Source organism: Parambassis ranga, chromosome 7 (genome assembly GCF_900634625.1).
Source record: "Parambassis ranga chromosome 7, fParRan2.1, whole genome shotgun sequence".
Classification (NCBI taxonomy): domain Eukaryota; kingdom Metazoa; phylum Chordata; class Actinopteri; family Ambassidae; genus Parambassis; species Parambassis ranga.
The window spans coordinates 6,806,261-6,825,994 of record NC_041028.1 but is presented as its reverse complement, the minus strand read 5'-3'; the positions used below and the strand labels follow the sequence as shown (position 1 = coordinate 6,825,994).

General features: G+C 41.3%; 2 protein-coding genes across 4 annotated transcripts; both read left to right on the top strand.

Moving 5' to 3' along the window:
- Positions 1-145: 145 nt before the first annotated feature.
- ssuh2rs1 (ssu-2 homolog, related sequence 1) lies at positions 146-4,937 on the top strand. 3 transcript variants are annotated; one of them, XM_028410250.1, is made up of 13 exons: positions 146-483; positions 562-623; positions 1,131-1,235; positions 2,283-2,358; positions 2,466-2,595; positions 2,731-2,791; positions 2,990-3,111; positions 3,193-3,255; positions 3,334-3,416; positions 3,506-3,598; positions 3,687-3,792; positions 4,155-4,262; positions 4,545-4,937. In XM_028410250.1, exons 1-13 carry the CDS (start codon positions 461-463, stop codon positions 4,683-4,685), a joined length of 1,173 nt encoding a protein of 390 aa, XP_028266051.1. In that variant the 5' UTR covers positions 146-460; the 3' UTR covers positions 4,686-4,937. The 3 variants fall into 3 exon arrangements, with proteins under 3 accessions (XP_028266051.1, XP_028266050.1, XP_028266053.1); XM_028410249.1 differs by having other exon boundaries at positions 559-623; XM_028410252.1 differs by lacking the exons at positions 146-483; positions 562-623 and adding an exon at positions 634-896.
- Positions 4,938-5,648: 711 nt separating this feature from the next.
- On the top strand, positions 5,649-18,687 carry dcaf1 (ddb1 and cul4 associated factor 1). The gene is made up of 25 exons (XM_028410244.1): positions 5,649-5,837; positions 6,569-6,689; positions 6,779-6,855; positions 7,135-7,208; positions 7,348-7,461; positions 7,856-7,993; positions 8,134-8,730; positions 9,297-9,398; positions 9,477-9,635; positions 9,740-9,919; positions 10,012-10,221; positions 10,367-10,536; positions 10,665-10,789; positions 11,606-11,841; positions 12,276-13,348; positions 13,432-13,630; positions 13,906-13,988; positions 14,720-14,804; positions 14,899-15,132; positions 15,307-15,400; positions 15,790-15,894; positions 15,979-16,052; positions 16,132-16,227; positions 16,314-16,596; positions 17,355-18,687. Exons 2-25 carry the CDS (start codon positions 6,577-6,579, stop codon positions 17,408-17,410), a joined length of 4,677 nt encoding a protein of 1,558 aa, XP_028266045.1. The 5' UTR covers positions 5,649-5,837; positions 6,569-6,576; the 3' UTR covers positions 17,411-18,687.
- The last annotated feature ends 1,047 nt before the right edge of the window (positions 18,688-19,734 follow it).

The window sequence follows — 19,734 nt, the reverse complement described above, 5'->3', positions numbered from 1 at the left end:
ACAATATTTTGAATTTTACACCGTTTCTTTGTGTTAATAGAGTGTTTAATTGTTAAATAAATAACAATATGTACATTATGGCTTTTAACATACATTAGCACACAACCTATACGTCCTTCCACATGTTTATCACACACTTCCTGAAAGGCAGGCTTTTCATTGAGTGGACTTCTGTATGATGTACGCAGAGTCTACACACTGTTTAAAACATTAATTAATTCAAAGACTATTTCAGGCGTAAGCGCCTAAATCATGGACAAAAGTTTTTATTTTGCGTTTTACTGACAGCAGCGGAGGCTGTAGGAACTGAGAGCAAAGCTTCTGGAAAGGAAACGTGGGTGTGGCGTTATGTGGTAAATTATCGGTTTTGTCACATGATGATTTGTAATATATTGGCCTGCTTTGCGTAAATAGAAGGGCGGTTTTGCCTTCCAGTTTAGTTGCTTTCGAGCTCTCTGAAATGGAGCGTCAGCCTATTTTCAGGTGAGCGTCGAGTCAGGATTTCATGCCAGGTTCACGCTCTTCATCGTCCTGACTTTGGTTTTCCGTTATTTACAGCAGTGGTGGCGCACATTATGGAATTGCCAATCCTGGTTATGTACCAGCAGCAGAGGGTGCCGCTGGTAAGACTTGCGAATTTGAGTTTTTTGGGCTTTAATGGCAAGGTGTTATGTAACAAAATCTACACACGTAAATTTAAGTTTTTGGTAAAGTTGCACACTTCCGGTATGAAGCAGTGACGTCACTTCAGACGCAAAGATTCTTAGGACGACTGACTGCGTTGTAGTGTAGTGTGGTGTAGTTTAATGTAATGTAGTAGAGTTCTACTGTACTTAGAAATGTCTGTAATTGTCTGGAGTCTTTTATTAACATGTATCTTCACGGGGAGAGCCAAGGTAAGCCTTCAGCTCACTGATTGTGTTGATTGTTTTCAAGTACAATCATGTAACAAACTTGACATAAATTCAGCTTGGTTTTCTGAAGTGGAGTCTCAGTGGAGTCTCTAACAGATTGACTTTCACAATGGTTGTGTTTAGTGTAAGCTCTGAAAAGTTTTAAAAATATATTTTTATAAGATTTGAAAGTCTAAAGCTTTGAATGACTGAACTGGTTCTTCTGGTTTGTTGTAGCAATGTTTGCCCCACCTGTGGCAGCGTCTCAGGGCCCAAGCGCTCCTCCGGCCAGCATGTTTGACAACATGCCTGGCTACGAAGGAACCGTGGTAGGAGGAGAAGGTACTATTCCTTTATTTATCCCTGTTGGGAATTTTGGAAACAGACAAGAAGTGAAAGATGGCAAAGAATTAAAATATAAAATATAATAAATATTACTGTATTTGCCTTTGCATGGTAAAGAGCATGGTATACAAGAACATACATATATTACCCGTCTACAGTGTCTGTGTGATCGTTGAACTACAGCGCTCTGTAGATTAATTGTGACAAGCATGAATGAATTCCTGTGTCTCTCAGTGGTGAACTGTGGGAGCAGCAGTCTGTTGCAGTAAGCTGCACATATTCCTTGGAAGTCACTCCACTGACAGCCTGTACAAGGACCTCTAAGCATTCATTATATAAACTAAACACAACATATACCAACTATCTGGTGACCTGTCCTGGGTGTGTACCCCGCCTCTCACCCATAGTTAGCTGGGATAGGCTCCAGCCCCTGTGACCCTGTACTGCATGAAGATCCGGGTTACTATATAATGGATGGATGGAAAATCCACTATTTAAAAACATAAGACATGTAAATTAACAATGTCAGTTATTTACATTTATCTTTATGCTTAATCTATAATGAAGATCACATAACTTGTTAGTCAGACAGATCAGCTAGGTTACACTAAATAATTTAAAGTGGATGTTGGTTCTGTGTTTGCCTCAGAAATACTTTAGAGCTTTTGTTTAATGTTAAGGTGTTATGTAACATAATGTACAGAAGTAATTTCATTTTTAGTCAAAGTTTCACGCTGTGTTTGCCTCAAATACTTTTGACTTTGTTGTGACTGTTAAAAAGAGTTTTGTGGCTTGAGAGGCACATGACGCATGAATTGCTGACAGATAAGACGGTGGTTACTACACCAATTAAAAAAGTGACAAGAATGACATTTATCTCACAACAATAATGTTGTTTACACTACTGTATGTGGTACAACACACTGGCAATACAAAGGTAGTGGTATTACAAACCAGTGCAGAACAGTTTATTACTGACATTGTAGGTAATGTTATAATGAAATGTGGTTCTAATGGTCCTGTGTTACTAAACATTTGCTAAAGGTGGATTCCTGCCCCCACCCATGCCTGCGTACCCAGTTCCACAGCCTCACCCTGGACCTGAACAGCCCCACTGGAAGTAAGGCCAGAACCTTTTCCTTTATTTCAGCATGATCGCTGGTGGTGACTTCCTTTTACAACGTTAGCCCGTATGACTGACTGTATCACATTCTTTCACTGCTTCAGCATTCCATCCATAAGTGAAGACACTGCTCGGGATGCCTTTGTCCTGTACGCTTCCAGCAAATGCTGCTACAGCTCTTCCCCAGCCAAGGATGGTGTCATTACTGCCATGGAGGCATTCAATACCTACAGGGTAAGAAGTCTTTTTGTGTATAAGTATATTTGAACAACCTGAGTGGGCAATACGTCACTAATCTTTCAGGACATTACAATGGGTAAAGCAAGAACATTACACGTGTTTGTTTCTTCCTTGCATCATTTATTTTAGTACCGCCTGGAGACCTTCACTGAATCAAGATCTACAGAGTGGAGGCATGAGCCTTACAATGGTAAATTGCTGTTACTTTTTCCAAACAAACACAACACAAACTTATACTATACAGTTTTAGGAATAAGGAGTTCCTCCCCTTGTCTAAAAGACACACTTTTACTTAATTAAAATATGATAAATGTTCTGTTAAATGACTGAATGGCTATATAGCATAAATTCCCAGTAACTGTTTCATATTTAATTTAATTTTGTACAGGCCAGCCAGTGGATGCCTATTCTCAACAACCACCAGGGCCTTGGGATATTCCTGCACAGACCCCTACTTTTTTTGTGGACGGCAAACAAAATATCAAAGTTCCCTACACATCATCTGTGAAGGTAAAGTTTCTTTAAATATCACTGGCAGAAAGAAATATAACTCCTAAACCTTTATTCTGATGAAAATAATTTCATTCACAGCCCTGTCATTCCTGCGTGGGAATAGGACGAAAACCGTGTAAACATTGTGCCGGTGCTGGCAATGTAAGTATTTTCCACAAGCCTCAGAGAAAGGTTTACTTGAAAGGAGGTGGTCATAAGCTCTCTCTGTTTGCTCTACAGAAAGTTTGTTGGGTGTGCAATGGGAGTGGTTATCGCCATGGAAGCGATCAATGCCACCATTGCAACGGCAGAGGGAGGGAAAAGTGAGAAAGATCATTGATTAAGGTGAATATCACAAAGAAAAAATTTGTTATAAAACATACTGATGTTATTTCACATTATTCTGTCACAGCTGCAACTTCTGTCATGGGCAAGGATCAAGCCAATGTGAAGAGTGCAAAGGAAAGCAGCAGCTCCTGGTCTACATCAATCTTACTGTGAAATGGTACTCTCTATAATAATAATCAACCACATTTATGCTCACCTTTTAATTGTTAAAACCAGAAGTTATTTTTTTGTATCTATTGTTTCAGGACTAACAACTCTGATGCGTATGTTGTGGAACAGTCAAGTGGACTTAAGGTGGAAAATCTCAGCAAGGTGTCGGGCAAGGAGCTTTTCAGAGACACTCAGTACATGGTAAATGACGGGTTCTTCTACATAGTGTATATTGTGGGAGCCACTATTTATAAACTGCACAATAACACATTGAAATTGCTGGCCTGTCCGCGTAGAATCCTAATGAAACAAGCGGTCTGCAAACGATGTTAGTGTTACATACAACTCCAGTTGTATTGTATTGTGTATTGAACTGTGACCACTTTGAAAGTGTGTGACCACAAAACTCACTTTCTGAATAACAATTGCAGAAGTTGCAGATAGATGACTTTCACCATGCAGCCTGTGCAGAGGCCTGTGTGGCTTTCCTTAAGCACTTCCACTTGTTTGACCCCTCAAACTATAAATTAACTGGTGACCTATTGCGTGGTCATTCTTTGCAGGTGTACCCAGTGATGGGGTTCCCAGACCCTGCAGTGATGCAAGCTTCGCAGCGCTTTGTGACTGATCACCAGGGCAAGTACTGCAAGACATCACGCATTCTGCAACAGGTATCCAAATGATTCAATATAAAAAATATTTTGTTTGTAGTGGAGAATGTTTCCAAAAGTTTAAATCGAGGCAACTGGACTCAAGGATTGTTTTTTGAAGATGTTTCGCCACTTCCCCAAGAGTGGCTCCCCCAAGTGGCGAAACATCTTCAGAAAAAAATCCTTGAGTCCAGTTGCCTCGATTTAAACTCTTGGAAATGACTACAGATATGTAGTGGAGAATACTTTCTGGATCATTTTGTGCTTGTGTAACAAACTCATGCTTACCCTCGTTGTCTGCAGCGTCAAACCATAGAGCTGATACCTGTCACCAAGGTTACCTACACATGGAAAGGGAATTCTCACCTTTACTTCGTCTATGGAAATGAGTTCAAAGTTAATGCAGATAACTACCCTGCTACCTGCTGCTGCACTATCATGTAAATGTTATGAAGTGTTTCCTTTCTAAGCCTTATATGAGACTATGATGCTTACAATTCAAATACCTAAAGGGATTTTAATGCATGGCCTTATTCTAAATCTCTAGTTACTGATAAAGTTCTTTTCATATTTTGTATGTCATTTAAAAATACACTGACACAGGAACAAATGTGCAATTAATCTTTTTTATTATATATTCGCCATGTTTACCATCTGTAAAACTTACTTTTTTAATGAAAGACAATGTGATTATAATTATTTGTAGTTGTGTTATGTTTATGGTTGCAATGTGTATGTAAATGTAATCTGATAACAAGTTTGATTGCTATAGCTGAAGCATTGCTTTAAATGCTGATGTGAAGGATTGCTCTGAATTGCTGGAGAATCAGAGCAATTCAGAGCTTTGTACGCCTCTATGTGTCAGCTTGTCACCATGGTAACATCAGAGGAGACCTCAAACACCACCAACTCTTAGAGCCTGGCGTGCGAAAACGATTCGGAATTAGAAAATTCTGAATACAAGTTTGATAGAGCAGCATCTAATGAGCGTTTTAAGACTAAAATGGAGTCTGTAGTTCGAAATTTGTAGGAGGAGATACATTTGGCAGATCACACCGAAATTGCTTAATATTTGAAAACCTATAAAAAAAATTGAAGTTGACCCGGAATGTCTTCTGTGAGGCTGAAATCGGTCAATGTATGCTGAAGATACGCTGCGCCAAACAATTTACGGAAGAATAAAAAAGAAGAAAGAGGTGCATAACAAGAGTTTGATTGCCTAGCAACGGCAAACTAATAACTAAAAGCATTGTTTTTGTGTTCTGTCAATCATTGTGTATATTTTATAAGACATATTTTTAATTGCTGCTTTGCATTTTTTCACCTATTTGATTAAATCTTGCCATTTCACCAGCGTTTTTTCATCACGTCATTAACACTCGACGGTCGCACGTTAAATGACGCAAAGAACGTGTTCGCCATAATGATAATAAACCGTGAACACAAAGCTGCAATAACGCAAATTTAGCGTTGGGTGTAAAGGGGTGATCGATGCGTTAATATTCACCCAACAGCAACCAAGTTTGGACTGATATCGGTGGATTAAAGAATTGGTAAATCTGACTAAACCAAACAGGAACTGAGCGGAACAACGAGGTAAAGTTAGCATGCTAGCTAACTAGCCAGCTCTACCTGTTATGGTTCTTGCTAGTTCCTCAGTGCTGCTACGCTACATGTGCAGGCAGGTTTTGTTGTTCCGACTATAACAAACAACACACAATTAGCTGCACATGCCGGGACAGCGAGGGGACAATGAGAACTATAGCACTGTAATTAAAATGTGGCGACTTAAAAAAGTAGTGCTAACGAGCGAACATTGATTAGCTTCCCTGTGGTCTAGCTAGCCAAACACCGCAACAGGCAGAGTCTGACTTTCCTGCTGCCTGTATTTACCGTATTAGTAAACTAACATGGGAAGGAGCACACAATGTTTGAGTTGACGTTGTATGCTCCAGACGAATCTAATAAGGTGCTCACTATATGTTAAGTAGCATACAAACTTGAATACTACTCTGACAGTTGCAGACAGTCCCTGGAGGACAGCTGCACCTGCACGCTCAGTTGTGTGTATGTGTGTAAAGCGATGGAGCGAATCAGTTTGGTCGCTCTTTGTACTCCCGACTAAAGCGAACGCTAATTATGACCTTTCAACATTGAACTCCAGTCGTGCTTCGTTATGTTAATGCCATTCGTGCTTTAATGATTCCAAGCCGCGGCAGCAGTTTAGGTTGATCACAGTCCCCTCTAGCCTCTGTGTGGGGACTGAAATGTAAAGAATGATTCAATAACGAAGTGAAAACATATTGACTGACATGTCCTATTAACAGGCTGTGCTATGGCGTCGGCATCTGCCAGTGTAGACTCCAAGGCAGAGCTGACTGCTTTACTGGAACAGTGGGAGAGGGAGCAACAAGGCAGCACACAGGACCTGGTTAATATCCTCACCAAGTAAGTACAGAAGCAGGGCATCAGTACTTGGGCATCAGTTGAAGGTGGCTTATAGAGAATCAAATAGATTAAGGTGCTTTAACTTTCAGGATCTCAGAACTTGTTGAGAAGGAGACAGAGGAGTACCACAAAGCGGACCCTGACCCTTTTGATGATCGACATCCTGGTATGAAAAAAACACATGCTCTCTGTTGCATGTAGACTACACTTACAGCACTAACTTGGGCAAAATCATGCATGTAATGTCAGAATTTTTAGTTTGCAATAATGCTATTTCAGTCCCCAAGAATTTAGTATTTAAACCTAATAGGTTTATTTTTTTTTCTACTTAATTGACATTACTATTTGTACTACCGTCTTTCACTATCACCTGATGGCATTAATAAACGATAATGTTTTCTTCATTGTGATGTCATGTTTTTGATGTTTCCCTTTTGGCCACTAGGGAGAGCTGATCCAGAATGTGTGTTAGGGCACCTCCTCAAGATTCTGTTTAAGAACGATGACTTCATGAACACAGTATGAACGAACCACACATTTCAGAATGTATTTAGTAATCTGTATATATATATATATATATATATATATATATATGTTGTCTTAATTTTTAGCAGTTCACTTAGAAAATGATTTTAAAACATCTGTTTTTGTTTAACAGCTGGTGAACAGCTATGTAATGACCAGCAGAGAATTTTCCCTAAATGCTGCAGCTTGTCGCCTACTTCAGAACATAATGCCTGGGTTGGAGACAGCCGTGGTCTTTCAAGAAAAGGTAAAGTAATTCTGATTTTATTATTAGATAAGTGTGAGTCTGTTTCTTTCTTGAAAGACTGATATACTTTATTCAGGGCCTGCTGACATAAATATTATAATAATCTACCAACACAAGAAAAACAACAGTTTGACTGAAAGAAGCTGAAATTGGATTAACGGGAGATGCTGAAGACAGTACAATCCTTAAAGTATAATGTGTTATTGATAATTCTACTTGACTAAAGTGATCAAATGTACGGAACAGAGACCACTTCAGTTGTCTTATGTCAGTTGGGTCGTATTATATTTGCCTACAGTTAGGAGGGACAATAATAAAATATGCTAACCATGTATAGTATTTTTTTCTAATTAACACAATAGTTTATATGATTATGTCTGTTCACTTGTCTCAGGAGGGCATAGTTGAAAGGCTGTTTAAATGGGCACAGGAGGCTGAGCAGCCCCTCAGAATCTATGCCACAGGCTTGTTGGCAGGTGCCATGGAGAACCAGGACATTGCAGCCAACTACAGGGAGGAGAACTCTGTTTTGGTCAGTAGGTGTTTGGCCAATTTATATTGAATGAGAACTCTACATAGTGAAAGATATCACATCAACTGATACAATTGTTTATCATTAGGTGGTGTGAAGCAGCAGCTGCCCAACTTGTTTTTCATACTTTATTTTGACAGGTGCCTTTGATGCTCCATCGGTTGCGTGAGCTTCAGGATAAGGATGCTGAGAACAAAAGGGAAATCAAGCGGCCAAGCCCCAGGAAGACACTGGGTGAGCCTTTGTTACCTTTGGACGAGGAAGCTGTTGATGGAGGCTTTGAAGAAAAGCCCTTCACACCAGGTCGAAACGGAGCTGAAAAGGAGGGGACTGGCCTCGGGGAAGATGGAGAAATTCCCTTCTCAACCATTGAGCCCGAAAACGAGCTTTCGTTCCGTCTCAACTCTCCTCATAAGACCAGCAGCCGTGCCAACTCGGCTGTTAAAACCATGATGAAGCCCATGTCGGCCCCAAGTTTGCTGACGCAGCAGGGCATGTCTGATGGCAGCAGTTACCTAAAAAGGAGAGCAGAGAGGGAGAGTGGCAGGACCTCAAAACAGAAGCTTAATTTCTCTTTGCCAGAACCAGACAGGAACTTCAGTGAGCTTTCCAACAGCAGCTGGTCTGAGATGAGCCCCTGGGTGATTGGCAACAACTATCATCTGTACCCTCTGACCCCAGAGATCGAGCAGAGGCTCATCTTGCAGTATCTTACCCCCCTAGGGGAATATCAGGAGGTTTGTTCAATTTTATTATCTAGTTGAGTATGTAGCCCTGCAACAAGCGGCAGATCAATATATATCGGCAAAAAGAGCATTTATAGATGTTTTGATTAGTGAATCAAGCTATTAAAATTTAGTACTATGACATGTATGATGGTTCCTGGCCATCTTTGAATTTTGCATTGATAGTCTTCTTGGGCTGTGGATAATTATACATTGCCAGTACTACAAAATGCTTTTTTGTTGCAGCAATAAAATTGTGCCATAAAAACAGGATAGAAGTGCCAGAAAAAAGCGTTTGGTCCTTGTAGCTGTGCTGCTTCAGACAGTACATGTGCACCCCTTGTCTTGTATATAATATACCAGCAGATGTCACTCTTCAATAATTATGATCAAAGAAATGTTTTGAGGGGTCACCTAATTGCTTTTCAGTTTATAGAGGAAACCTTAAAGATAAGCAATTTGTAATAATGAATTGAAATGAATAATGAATTTTAGCCACTAGGCATTTAGAAATGTTTGCAGTGAAGGAAATTGACTTGATTTGTGTGTTTTTGATGTTTGTTTCTGCTCTCCTACAGCTGCTAGCAGTGTTCATGCAGATGGGAGCTCGTGAGCTACTCATGCATTACATGGATCTAAAGCAGACCAATGATGTACAGCTCACATTTGAGGCCCTGAAGGTAAACAGTCTCTCCTGTAGTTGTCCAGGTGCTGAGACCCAATAACAGTTTCTTCCATCTCATTCCTTACTTTCACAGTATTTAGCTTCACTGCTGTTACACAAGAAATTTGCTGCAGAGTTTGTTGCTCATGGAGGAGTTCAGAAGTTGCTGGAGATTCCCAGGCCATCTATGGCTGCTACTGGAGTGTCACTGTGCCTCTACTACCTTGCCTATAACCAGGATGCCATGGAAAGGGTATACAACAGACAGATCAGTAACAGTCTCATAATGTTGTTTTTGTTTCTAACAATATCATGCAGGTCACATATGTAATTATGGATGTGTCTTCCACTCCCAAGGTGTGCATGCTGCCCCACTCCATCCTGTCAGATGTGGTTGGTTACACGCTGTGGCTCCTGGAATGTTCACATGCATCCGGTTGCTGCCATGCTACCATGTTCTTCTCCATCTCCTTTTCGTTCCGTGCTGTTTTGGAGCTTTTCGATAGGCAGGATGGGCTCCGCCGCCTTGTCAACCTGGTAAATATGCTCAGAAGTCAAGACAGTGTCACATTATGCTACAACAGATGCTGCCTGTGCACTAATGTATGATTGGAACTGACTGCTTTCAGATTAGCACACTGGAGATCCTGAACCCTGAGGATCAGGGAGCGCTGCTGAGTGATGATGAGATTTTCTCCAGCAGGCAAACGGCCAAGCACACCTGCATGGCTCTTCGCAGGTACTTTGAGGCCCATCTGGCAATCAAGGTGGAGCAGGTGAAACAATCGCTGCAGCGCACAGAGGGGGGCGCCCCCATTCACTCTCAGCCCTACTACAAGGTACACAGAGAATAAGTGAGATAAATGTTGCTGGATGATTTATTTAAATGTATTGCACAGTTTTGTTCTGAGCTGCTCAGTCTGTTTGTGCCTCAGTTTTTTTAAATAAATTGCATATCTGTGACCTTCTCTTGTCATTCCTCAGGCGGTCAGCTATAGCCGTGAGCAGGTGGTGGAAATGATGGAGTTTCTGATAGAGTACGGTCCACTCCGTCTATACTGGGAACCAGCAGAGGTCTTTCACAAGCTGTCATGTGTCCAGCTCCTCCTGCAGCTCATTTCCATTGCCTGTGACTGGAGGACGTATTATGGCAGGTATTGACAAAACACTAATTTCCTTGTCTAAACCCATATCTGATTTACATGATGTAGCAGTTTTCACCTAGATATTGAGTACTTAATTATACTGTTGTATAGTAATGATCATTTTTCTTTCCCTGTAGGAGTGATACTGTTCGTTATGCCCTTGACATCCTAAGTATCCTCACAGTCGTTCCAAAGACCCAGCTGTTGTTGTCTGAGGCTGTTGCTGTGCTTGATGAGGGAGGAGCCACTGTTTCCACTGTTGGTAGGTGTTAATCAAAGTATGCCAGTAGTTCAGTTAAAGAGGAACTTGCTCATTTACAGCGAGCTTTGTAATTTAGAGAATGGGTAGTATGCATAAACTTGACATGACGCTAGAATTACTGCTCACACTGTAAATCCTAATTCTGCATGTTCACTGTGGACTTAATAGCTCAATGCCTGATTTTGTGGCTACTTGTATGAGTAGAAGGAATTAGGCACAAATAGGAAGAAGAGATTATGACAGCTGAAAGTCAGGCACTACCATTTGGTGAAGACAGCAGCGCAGAGCAGCCTTGTGCCGGGCAGGGACAGCTGGTAGAGTCACTGTATGCAGCGATCAACATTTGGGCCACAAATAGATACTGATAAGACATGAAGCCAACACTGTGCGCTAAAGAGACTTAGTTCAGAGTAATGGAGCCAGCAGCAGTGTTGTGTTATTAACAGTAACATTACTGTGAAAACCAATACGTTTTTGATATTATGCTGTTTGACCTTACTTTTATACATCTGCTTGGCTGATTTAGTCCCTTCAAACTAAAAAGGTAGTGAGAGCAGAAAATATGTCAATAATTCCTGAATTCACTGTGGTGGTTTCTCATGGTGTGAGCATGAAAGTGAGTGAAATTGACTGTGTAGAGAAATGTGTCATATTAAAGTCCAAATCACATTCACTGTCCACAGAATGTAGTAACAGGCAGCAGCTTTGTATTTTTATTCCAGTGTAGTCATTAAAACTGTGCCCAGTCCTGCTGATGAGTGGCTTGGCTGCAAGTATTATTATTTTTTTAATTGCTCTGGCTTTTTTCTCTTACAGGGATGAGTATAGTCCTAGCAGTGGCAGAGGGAGAAGTATTTGTGAATGACGCAGAGATTCAAAAGTCAGCTCTGCAGGTTGTCATCAACTGTGTATGTGCCCCAGATAAACGCATTTCCAGCATCGGCAAGTTCATCGCAGGAACCCCCCGTCGGCGCCTGCCACAGCCGACCAAAGCCAGCGAGAGCGTGCTCACTAAAATGTGGAATGTGGTGCAGTCCAACAATGGTATCAAGGTATAGCTGACATACATTACTTACCAGACATTTCTCAGCATTAAAGAAAGGTAGCCAAATGACACTAAATGCTGATACTGTGATACTATATACTGCAGCAGTAAATAGACTGTATTGATATAATGATGTTTTCACGGTACATTCTTGCAGCTGCCACGGGAGGTTTTATCTGTGCATGTGCATATATAGACATATATATATATATATTGTGGGACAGCAAGTTTTGTTGTGCTCTCTTGCAAGTTGATGCTGAGTCACTGAGTACTGTATGATAATTGAGGTATCAAATGAAGCCCTGCAGCACTTACCTTAGCATTCACAGAATTAGTCATCCTTATCAAGGTAGCCATCCTAATCTTTAAAACACTTTTCAGACATGCCCTCAGTTCTGTTCAGCAGGTGTTTTTAACTTGCATTCTATGACTGTCCTCTAGGTGCTGCTGTCCCTGCTGATGGTGAAGATGCCTATTACAGATGCAGATCAGATCCGAGCTCTGGCCTGTAAAGCTCTTGTGGGTCTGTCTCGCTCCAGCTCTGTCAGACAGATCATCAGCAAGCTGCCTTTGTTCAGCAGTGGACACATCCAGCAGCTCATGAAGGAGCCTGTGCTCCAGGACAAACGCAGTGAACATGTCAAATTTTGCAAGTTTGCTGCAGAGCTGATAGAAAGAATCTCAGGGAAGCCATTGCTGATCGGTACAGATGTGTCTCTGGCATGGCTGCAGAGAGCTAGTGTTGTCGCTCAGTCCAGGATCAGTTTCCCTGAGAAGGAACTGCTGCTTCTTATAAGGAACCACCTTGTAGCCAAGGGCCTTCATGACACGGCCACGACGCTCACCAAGGAGGCGGATCTCCCGATGGTCTGTCTGTCTCATTCTACACATTCAGCTTCTCCTTTCCCTCCTGTCGCTCCTCCCCCACCCGCCTCTGCTGTCACTACTCTGCCCCGTACCCCACGGCTGGCCAATGGTGTCGGGTCAAGACTCGGAACCCATCCCTCTCATTCATCCACCCCAGGATCCAGCCATCCACAAACTCGTCCCGCCACATCACAACCCACTGCATCCTCTGCTGCTTTTCCGTCAACATCTGTCCCTCACTGCAGCAATGGCTCTCCGTTGATTGGGCGAATTGTTTTCTCTCGTGAAAGGCAAACTGGGTGCAATACAGTGTCCTGCAAGAAACCTCGGGTGCTGCGGCAGAAATCTGACCACGGGGCCTTCAGCCAGAGTCCAGCCATGAAGAAGCAGTTTGACAGGCACCTTCCTTCCCCCCCTGCATTAGACAGCATTATCACAGAATACCTGAGGGAACAGCATGCACGTTGTAAAAACCCTGTCGCAACCTGCCCTCCTTTCTCCCTTTTCACTCCCCATCAATGTCCCGAACCCAAACAGAGACGCCAAGCACCTATCAACTTTACATCCAGACACACGCGGAGGGTCATATACCCGAAATATGGAGGTGTAGACGGGGGATGCTTTGACAGGCATCTTATCTTCAGCAGGTAGATAGTGTTCATATTTCCTTCCTAAACAGCCTATCCTTCATAGCATGGTCTCTATATTGCTTTCTTTTCTTTTTGTCTAGGTTCCGACCTATCTCCGTGTTCAGGGAGGCAGATGAGGATGAGAGTGGATTCATGTGTTGTGCTTTCTCAGCTCGTGAGCGATTCCTGATGCTTGGGACCTGTACGGGACAGCTCAAGCTCTACAATGTGTTCACAGGCCAGGAGGAAGCCAGCTACAGCTGCCACAGTTCAGCAATCACTCACCTGGAGCCCTCACGGGTCAGTAGAGAGACACTAATTAGTTACCGTGTGTTTGACCTTCACTGTGCAGAAAGAGTTTAACACACAAAACCATGATAACCATGGTTGGTATAGTACACTGAGAATGGAGTTTTCAGAAGAAATTTTACATTAATTATGTTTTGAAATGATGTGTATTTGCATACTGATACATTCAGGATTTTTTTTAATGAAAGAGAAGGCGTACATACATTTTAAACTCATTCTAAAAGTATTTTAAAACATGTTCTAAAGAGGATATTTTGTATTTTCAGGATGGTTCTCTGCTCTTAACATCTGCCTCTTGGAGTTATCCTCTCTCTGCATTGTGGGGCATGAAATCAGTCTTCATAATGAAGTAAGCAAGCTCGTTATTGCTCACATAAAATTTGAACCGTTAAATAAAATATACAGACTCCTGACGCAGTATGGAATTTGATATAATTAATCACATTTAACTGAATATGCACGTAGTCTCAACGTGGATAAGTTCATATCTTTATGGGTGTGTTAATTGTCATTTAATGTTGATAAATACAGCAAAGACATGAAAAGTTATTTTCACCTTTTCAGGTTTTGTCTGTTTGCATGTGTTATTTAGGTTACAATGTGTTAAACATCAAGCTGTTTTAATCTACACTAAGGTCAAGAAAAATATTAAGATTTAAGCATGGAATTGTTTTCACATGTTAAAGGAAGACATTGCCAAAAACCCCCAACATATGACAGTAATCAACAAAGTTGAACCAGGAACTGTGCCTGTATGTGATCTGAATGCCACCATGAACTGTATGTGGTGTTCTCTGCTGAATGGTACAGCAGCTTTATTCTGTTGAAAGAAGGAGCTGCCAAAAAGAGATGACATGCTGTTTAATTATGCACGCTAACAGCCTCAGGGCTGCAGTCTTTAGTTCATGAAACACAAGCTTTTGGCTCTGTTCATCTGCACAGTTTAACCAAGGCAATACATGGACTCTGCTGATTGTTTCAGAGTTTGTTTTACAACATTTTTATGGTGTAATGCAGTATAAAGTGCTCTGATTTATTTATTCAATACTGGTGCAAATTAAATGTTGCTCTCTTCGTCAGGCATTCTTTTTTAGGGGACCATTATGTGGAGTTCAGCAAGCTGTCACAAGATCATGTCATTGGGACTAAGGAGCATATGGCACGCGTGTGTATCTAAATGATTTTTAAACTTTTAACATTTCAACAAAAAAGTTGTGCAATAAACTGGTCAGTGCTCACTCAGTGCTTTTCTTCTACAGATTTATGACATTCAGACAGGTCAGGTAACTCTGACTCTAAACAACCCAGACCTGGCCAACAACTACAAGAGGAATTGTGCCACCTTCAACCCTACAGATGACCTGGTACTAAATGATGGTGTGTTGTGGGATGTGCGCACGGCTCAGGCTATCCACAAGTTTGACAAGTTCAACATGAACATCAGCGGCGTCTTTCATCCCAATGGCCTGGAGGTCATCATAAACACCGAAATTGTATCCTTCATACTTAAACTTTTAGCTTGGTAACATTGACAAGGGATTAAAGTAAAGTCTCATTTCATTGCTAAAGATTAAATATGTATTACACTTGCCACAAGGATGGAACTGAACTCACAGCAGATTTAGTTGATCCTAATGAATATCATAGTCCTTAACTGGGACTTTCAGTGGGATCTGCGAACCTTCCACCTCCTCCACACTGTGCCTGCACTAGATCAGTGCAGGATAGTTTTCAACAACAACGGCACTGTCATCTATGGAGGTAAGTACCGAAGCATTTGGCACGAAGCCTACAACTCACCACACTCTGCATGTGAAGTGTGTGAAAGGTGTGTTTGAATGAAAGACAAAGTAAGCATGTGAGTATTTTGAGAGAGGTGTGAACAGGGATAGTAGCGGTAAGTGTCTAGTTGTGTGTGCGCTGATACCACAGAGTCTGACACAGCCATATGGGCAGAAAGCTCAATGTTGGATTGGCAACAGAAAGAACCAGCTGGTTCACGGCACCTCACAGGAGGAGCCAGAGCGTAATGGCTCTGCCTGTACAACGACCATTTCAAGCTCCCAAGAGCCAGAACCACAGTGAACCAGCTTGCTGTGCTCAGTTTTTATTTACTCTCTTTCTCTCTCTGTGGCTCTTTGTTTTTGAAGCAATGTTGCAGGCTGATGATGAAGATGATATGATGGAAATGCAGATGAAAAGTCCATTTGGTTCATCATTCAGGACTTTCAATGCCACAGACTACAAACCAATTGGTGAGATTTCTTTAGGTAGTCATAATTTTTAATCAATGTAATATTTTGTCTTGACTCTTGGTTTGTTCTTGCTTCTGTTCTCAGCCACTATTGACGTCAAGAGGAACATATTTGACCTTTGCACAGATACAAAAGACTGCTACCTGGCTGTGATTGAGGTACATTCTCATTTGTTATCACATAACTTCACCAAAGGTTATAATAATTTGTCTCACAATACATGAATCTGTCCCACAGAATCAAGACTCTGTCAACACTGACACAGTGTGCCGGCTGTATGAAGTTGGTCGGCAGAGGCTTGCAGAGGAAGAGGAGGAAGACGAGGAGGATCAGGTTCTTGCCGGGGTTGTTTTCATAAGTATATCTGCAGGTTCTTCAGAATTAATTTTAAATGACATTTTCTGCAATCTGTGCTCCAGGAGGATGATGATCAGGAGGAAGATGATGATGACGACGAGGACTCGGATGATGACGTCGATACAGATCCCCTTATCGCTGAGCTAGAAAATGAGAATGGTGGAGAGGATGAAGACGATGAAGAGGAGGACGATGGGAATGATGAATTCTCTCCCTCTGATGAGGAGGTAGCACGTCTTCTTGAAGAAGACGTTGATGTTGGGGATGAGGATGATGACGATGATGAGGATGATGATGACAATGACGAGGACGACTCGGATAATGTGGATCTGGATGGAGACAATGGTGAGTTCACACTGTAGAGTCTGCAAGTTTGTAAATAAAGATGAGTGAACCTGTGGTATGTGTGTGGTGACATTTATGTGGTGACACATCATGTGTTTTTAACCATAGGAATGGTAAAAAAGCCAGTGATTACTGATTCAGTGGTGATAAGGGGGAACTGTGTGGTCTGTGTTAGCACCTAGTGGTGTTAGCGATTACTCAAACATCCCAGCACCAATCCTCAGATATGGGTTGGCTTATAAAGTGTATGTCATATTGGTGTAATTAATCTCACTGACTGAAGTTCTGCACTGTATGCAGTGTATAATGTAGTAGTTCTGTGAAGCAGTGTGCACTGATGCTGTTCCTTACTCGTGCATGTCCAATCACATCATCCACCCTATATTGATAATGGTTTCAATTGTCTGCTCATATTTTCATATCATTGTTGAAGATAACTTTTTTCCAAGATTATTTTATAGATTATCTACTATATATGCTTTCGAACAACCTGCTTGTAATGATATTAATAGGATTAGTTTATGTGTATGTTGGCTGGCATCATGTTTGGTCCACAATTTTATGCTTGTCTGGTTACTGTCAGGAAATGTTCTCTCTCCCTGTGGAAGTGAAAACCTGCTGACTAAGTTTGTTTAGACAGTGACAGAATAAGCAAAATATGGGCCTATATGTAGAGCTGCTTTTTACTCCTTACCCACTGACCCATTCAGCACAAAATCCCTCATTTCTAAATCTGTGTATGTCTGTTGCACCAACAGACAGCTCTGACAACTCTGACCTTGAGGATGACATCATCTTGTCCCTGAATGAGTGAGGAGCCACTTGACGTCCAGGAGACGTCCAGGATTGAGGAACCAGTCGACATGTCAAAGACTTCTGCCTCATGGACATTTGAGAAGCAGTGGCACAGATATGCACGAAAGGAGGGTAATATGAGCAGAAAATGTGGGAGAAAACTTGGAGCACTGCCAGTTCTAAAACAGTAGGTGTCTGCACACTTTTCAAGCGGCAAATTGAAACTGAGGAAGAAGCTCAAAAAGATCTAAAGGAGAGGAGAACAATGCACACAAATTGAGTTTGCGTCTGGCAAAATGATTGTATGTGATATAGTTTTATAAATACAAAAGTGAGCTTGATGATGAGTGAAATGAGCAGTGTGTAGATGCGGTGAAAAAAGTTTTATATTGTACCACATTAATGGCTGTTTACAAGCCTCTTCATTTGATATTGATTCACTCAATTTGTAAGCCTCTGTTTGGTCACAGATTACTTTTTGTAGGAGAAACGGCTTACATGGCAGGGCTGTGGGTTCGCAAGTGTTTGGCTGAGGATACAACTCTCTCTGAAACTTGTACTTAGCCAGACCGCCTGGAATAATCACCAAAAAGTACTAGATTATTGAATTAGGCAGCTAAATTAATGCACAAACACGTTGCTTGACAGTTCATCAAGCCTCACCCTCAGGTGTTATTTTCACCATAAATTGGTGACCAAAAAAAACCCCACCCCCAGACACAGCAGTGCCATTCGTGAACACCACCCTCTGATTTTGTTATGTAAATAGAGAAATTAAATCAGCCTGGTGCTCTAACCAGTGTGGACACTGTAACAAAACCATTGACACACCAGCTCACTGTCAGCACGACAGTCATAAACAGGCTTCCACTGCTCTTTAGCATTATTTCACACCTATTTAGTGAGAAACGCAAGGATTTGACTTCTCAAAAAGATTGCACAGCCGATCATACAGTGGGAATAGAACAAAAATTATACCAGAAAAAATGAGCATCTATCACTGTGACTTTGGTTCATAACAAGACTGACAAAGAAACAGGGTAGTTTTTGAACATTCTAAGTGTGAAATGATAAAAATCGAAAGTGTTTCCTTTGATAGACAGAACGGAAAACTTTAAATAGATGCCTAGCACATGCACACATAAGTGCTGTGCAAACATTTCATGATTTTTCAGATGATTTTGCCTTTTATCTATTCATTTTACCTGTTCTTTTATGTTCAGTTTCTTGAAACGGTTTATGTACAGCTTGTATGTATCTAAAGTATTTTTACTATAAATAAAGGTTCAAAAATTATTTCTGTGCTTCTTCAATGAGGCGGGTAGGAGTGTGCATCAGAAGCGAAATGGGAATCCAGATAATGCTTTGCAGTCTGGACGGATGTTCTTCAAACGAGGAATCATTAAGGTCAGTATTGTAGTACCAGCTTTGCTATTTTCAGTGGGAAGAAAGTGACAAGCTGTTGCAGTCAAACCGTAGATGTGACCGACTGATTAGTTACCCAGTGACAAGTCTTTGCTATCATCAAAACACTAAATAACACTTAAAAAAAACCTCTTCTAGAATCAGTGTCAACGTGTACTCAGCCGTTCAGGCTGCACTGCTGGTAGATTTTTTTTTTTAAGAATTTGTATATAGATAAAAAAATATGTGAACTAATGATGAGGGTATTTTAAGGTTTACCAACTAAAATCACTTCTTTTTGTTGCCTTTTATTGGTATGGGTCAATGAGATGAAAACTGCAGGGACAGAGAGGAGGGATGACACAATGTTTGTGCTTGTCTGTGGAGACATCACCTTTGGGTTGCTTATTCTCTAACGAGATAAACACTGTCTATTTCTAAAGCTTCCTGAATGTACACAACAAATGTTTGGAACAGAACTATTGCTGGTTATTCTGTCAACAATATGCCTCAACTGTTAGGATCGAGTATGTCAGATCATCATGACCCTACCCTGAATTTGCCACTGAATATGGCCTCCCCTCAGTTGGTAATAGAAGGCATCATAATAGATGCCAGAAACACATTAAAAGGATCATATAAGTCTGTGTGTCTGCAAAGGCATGTGTGTGTCCATGTGTACAACATAGAATGTTTGTCTTGGGAGCAGAGAGTGCATTAATGTATGATCCTGAGGAGTGTAAAGAAATAAGTGTGTGTGTGTATATGTGTGTGAAAGCAGATGATGGATGAGATGGTGGGACATGCGTCTTATTACCTCCTCTGCTGCCTCTTATTGTCCGCTGGCTTTGGAATAGCAGCTCTCAATGGATCAGGCAGAGGAGCATCCTCACAGTGCTGCTAAATGCAGCCACAGCATTTTAGAAGTCACAGTACCAT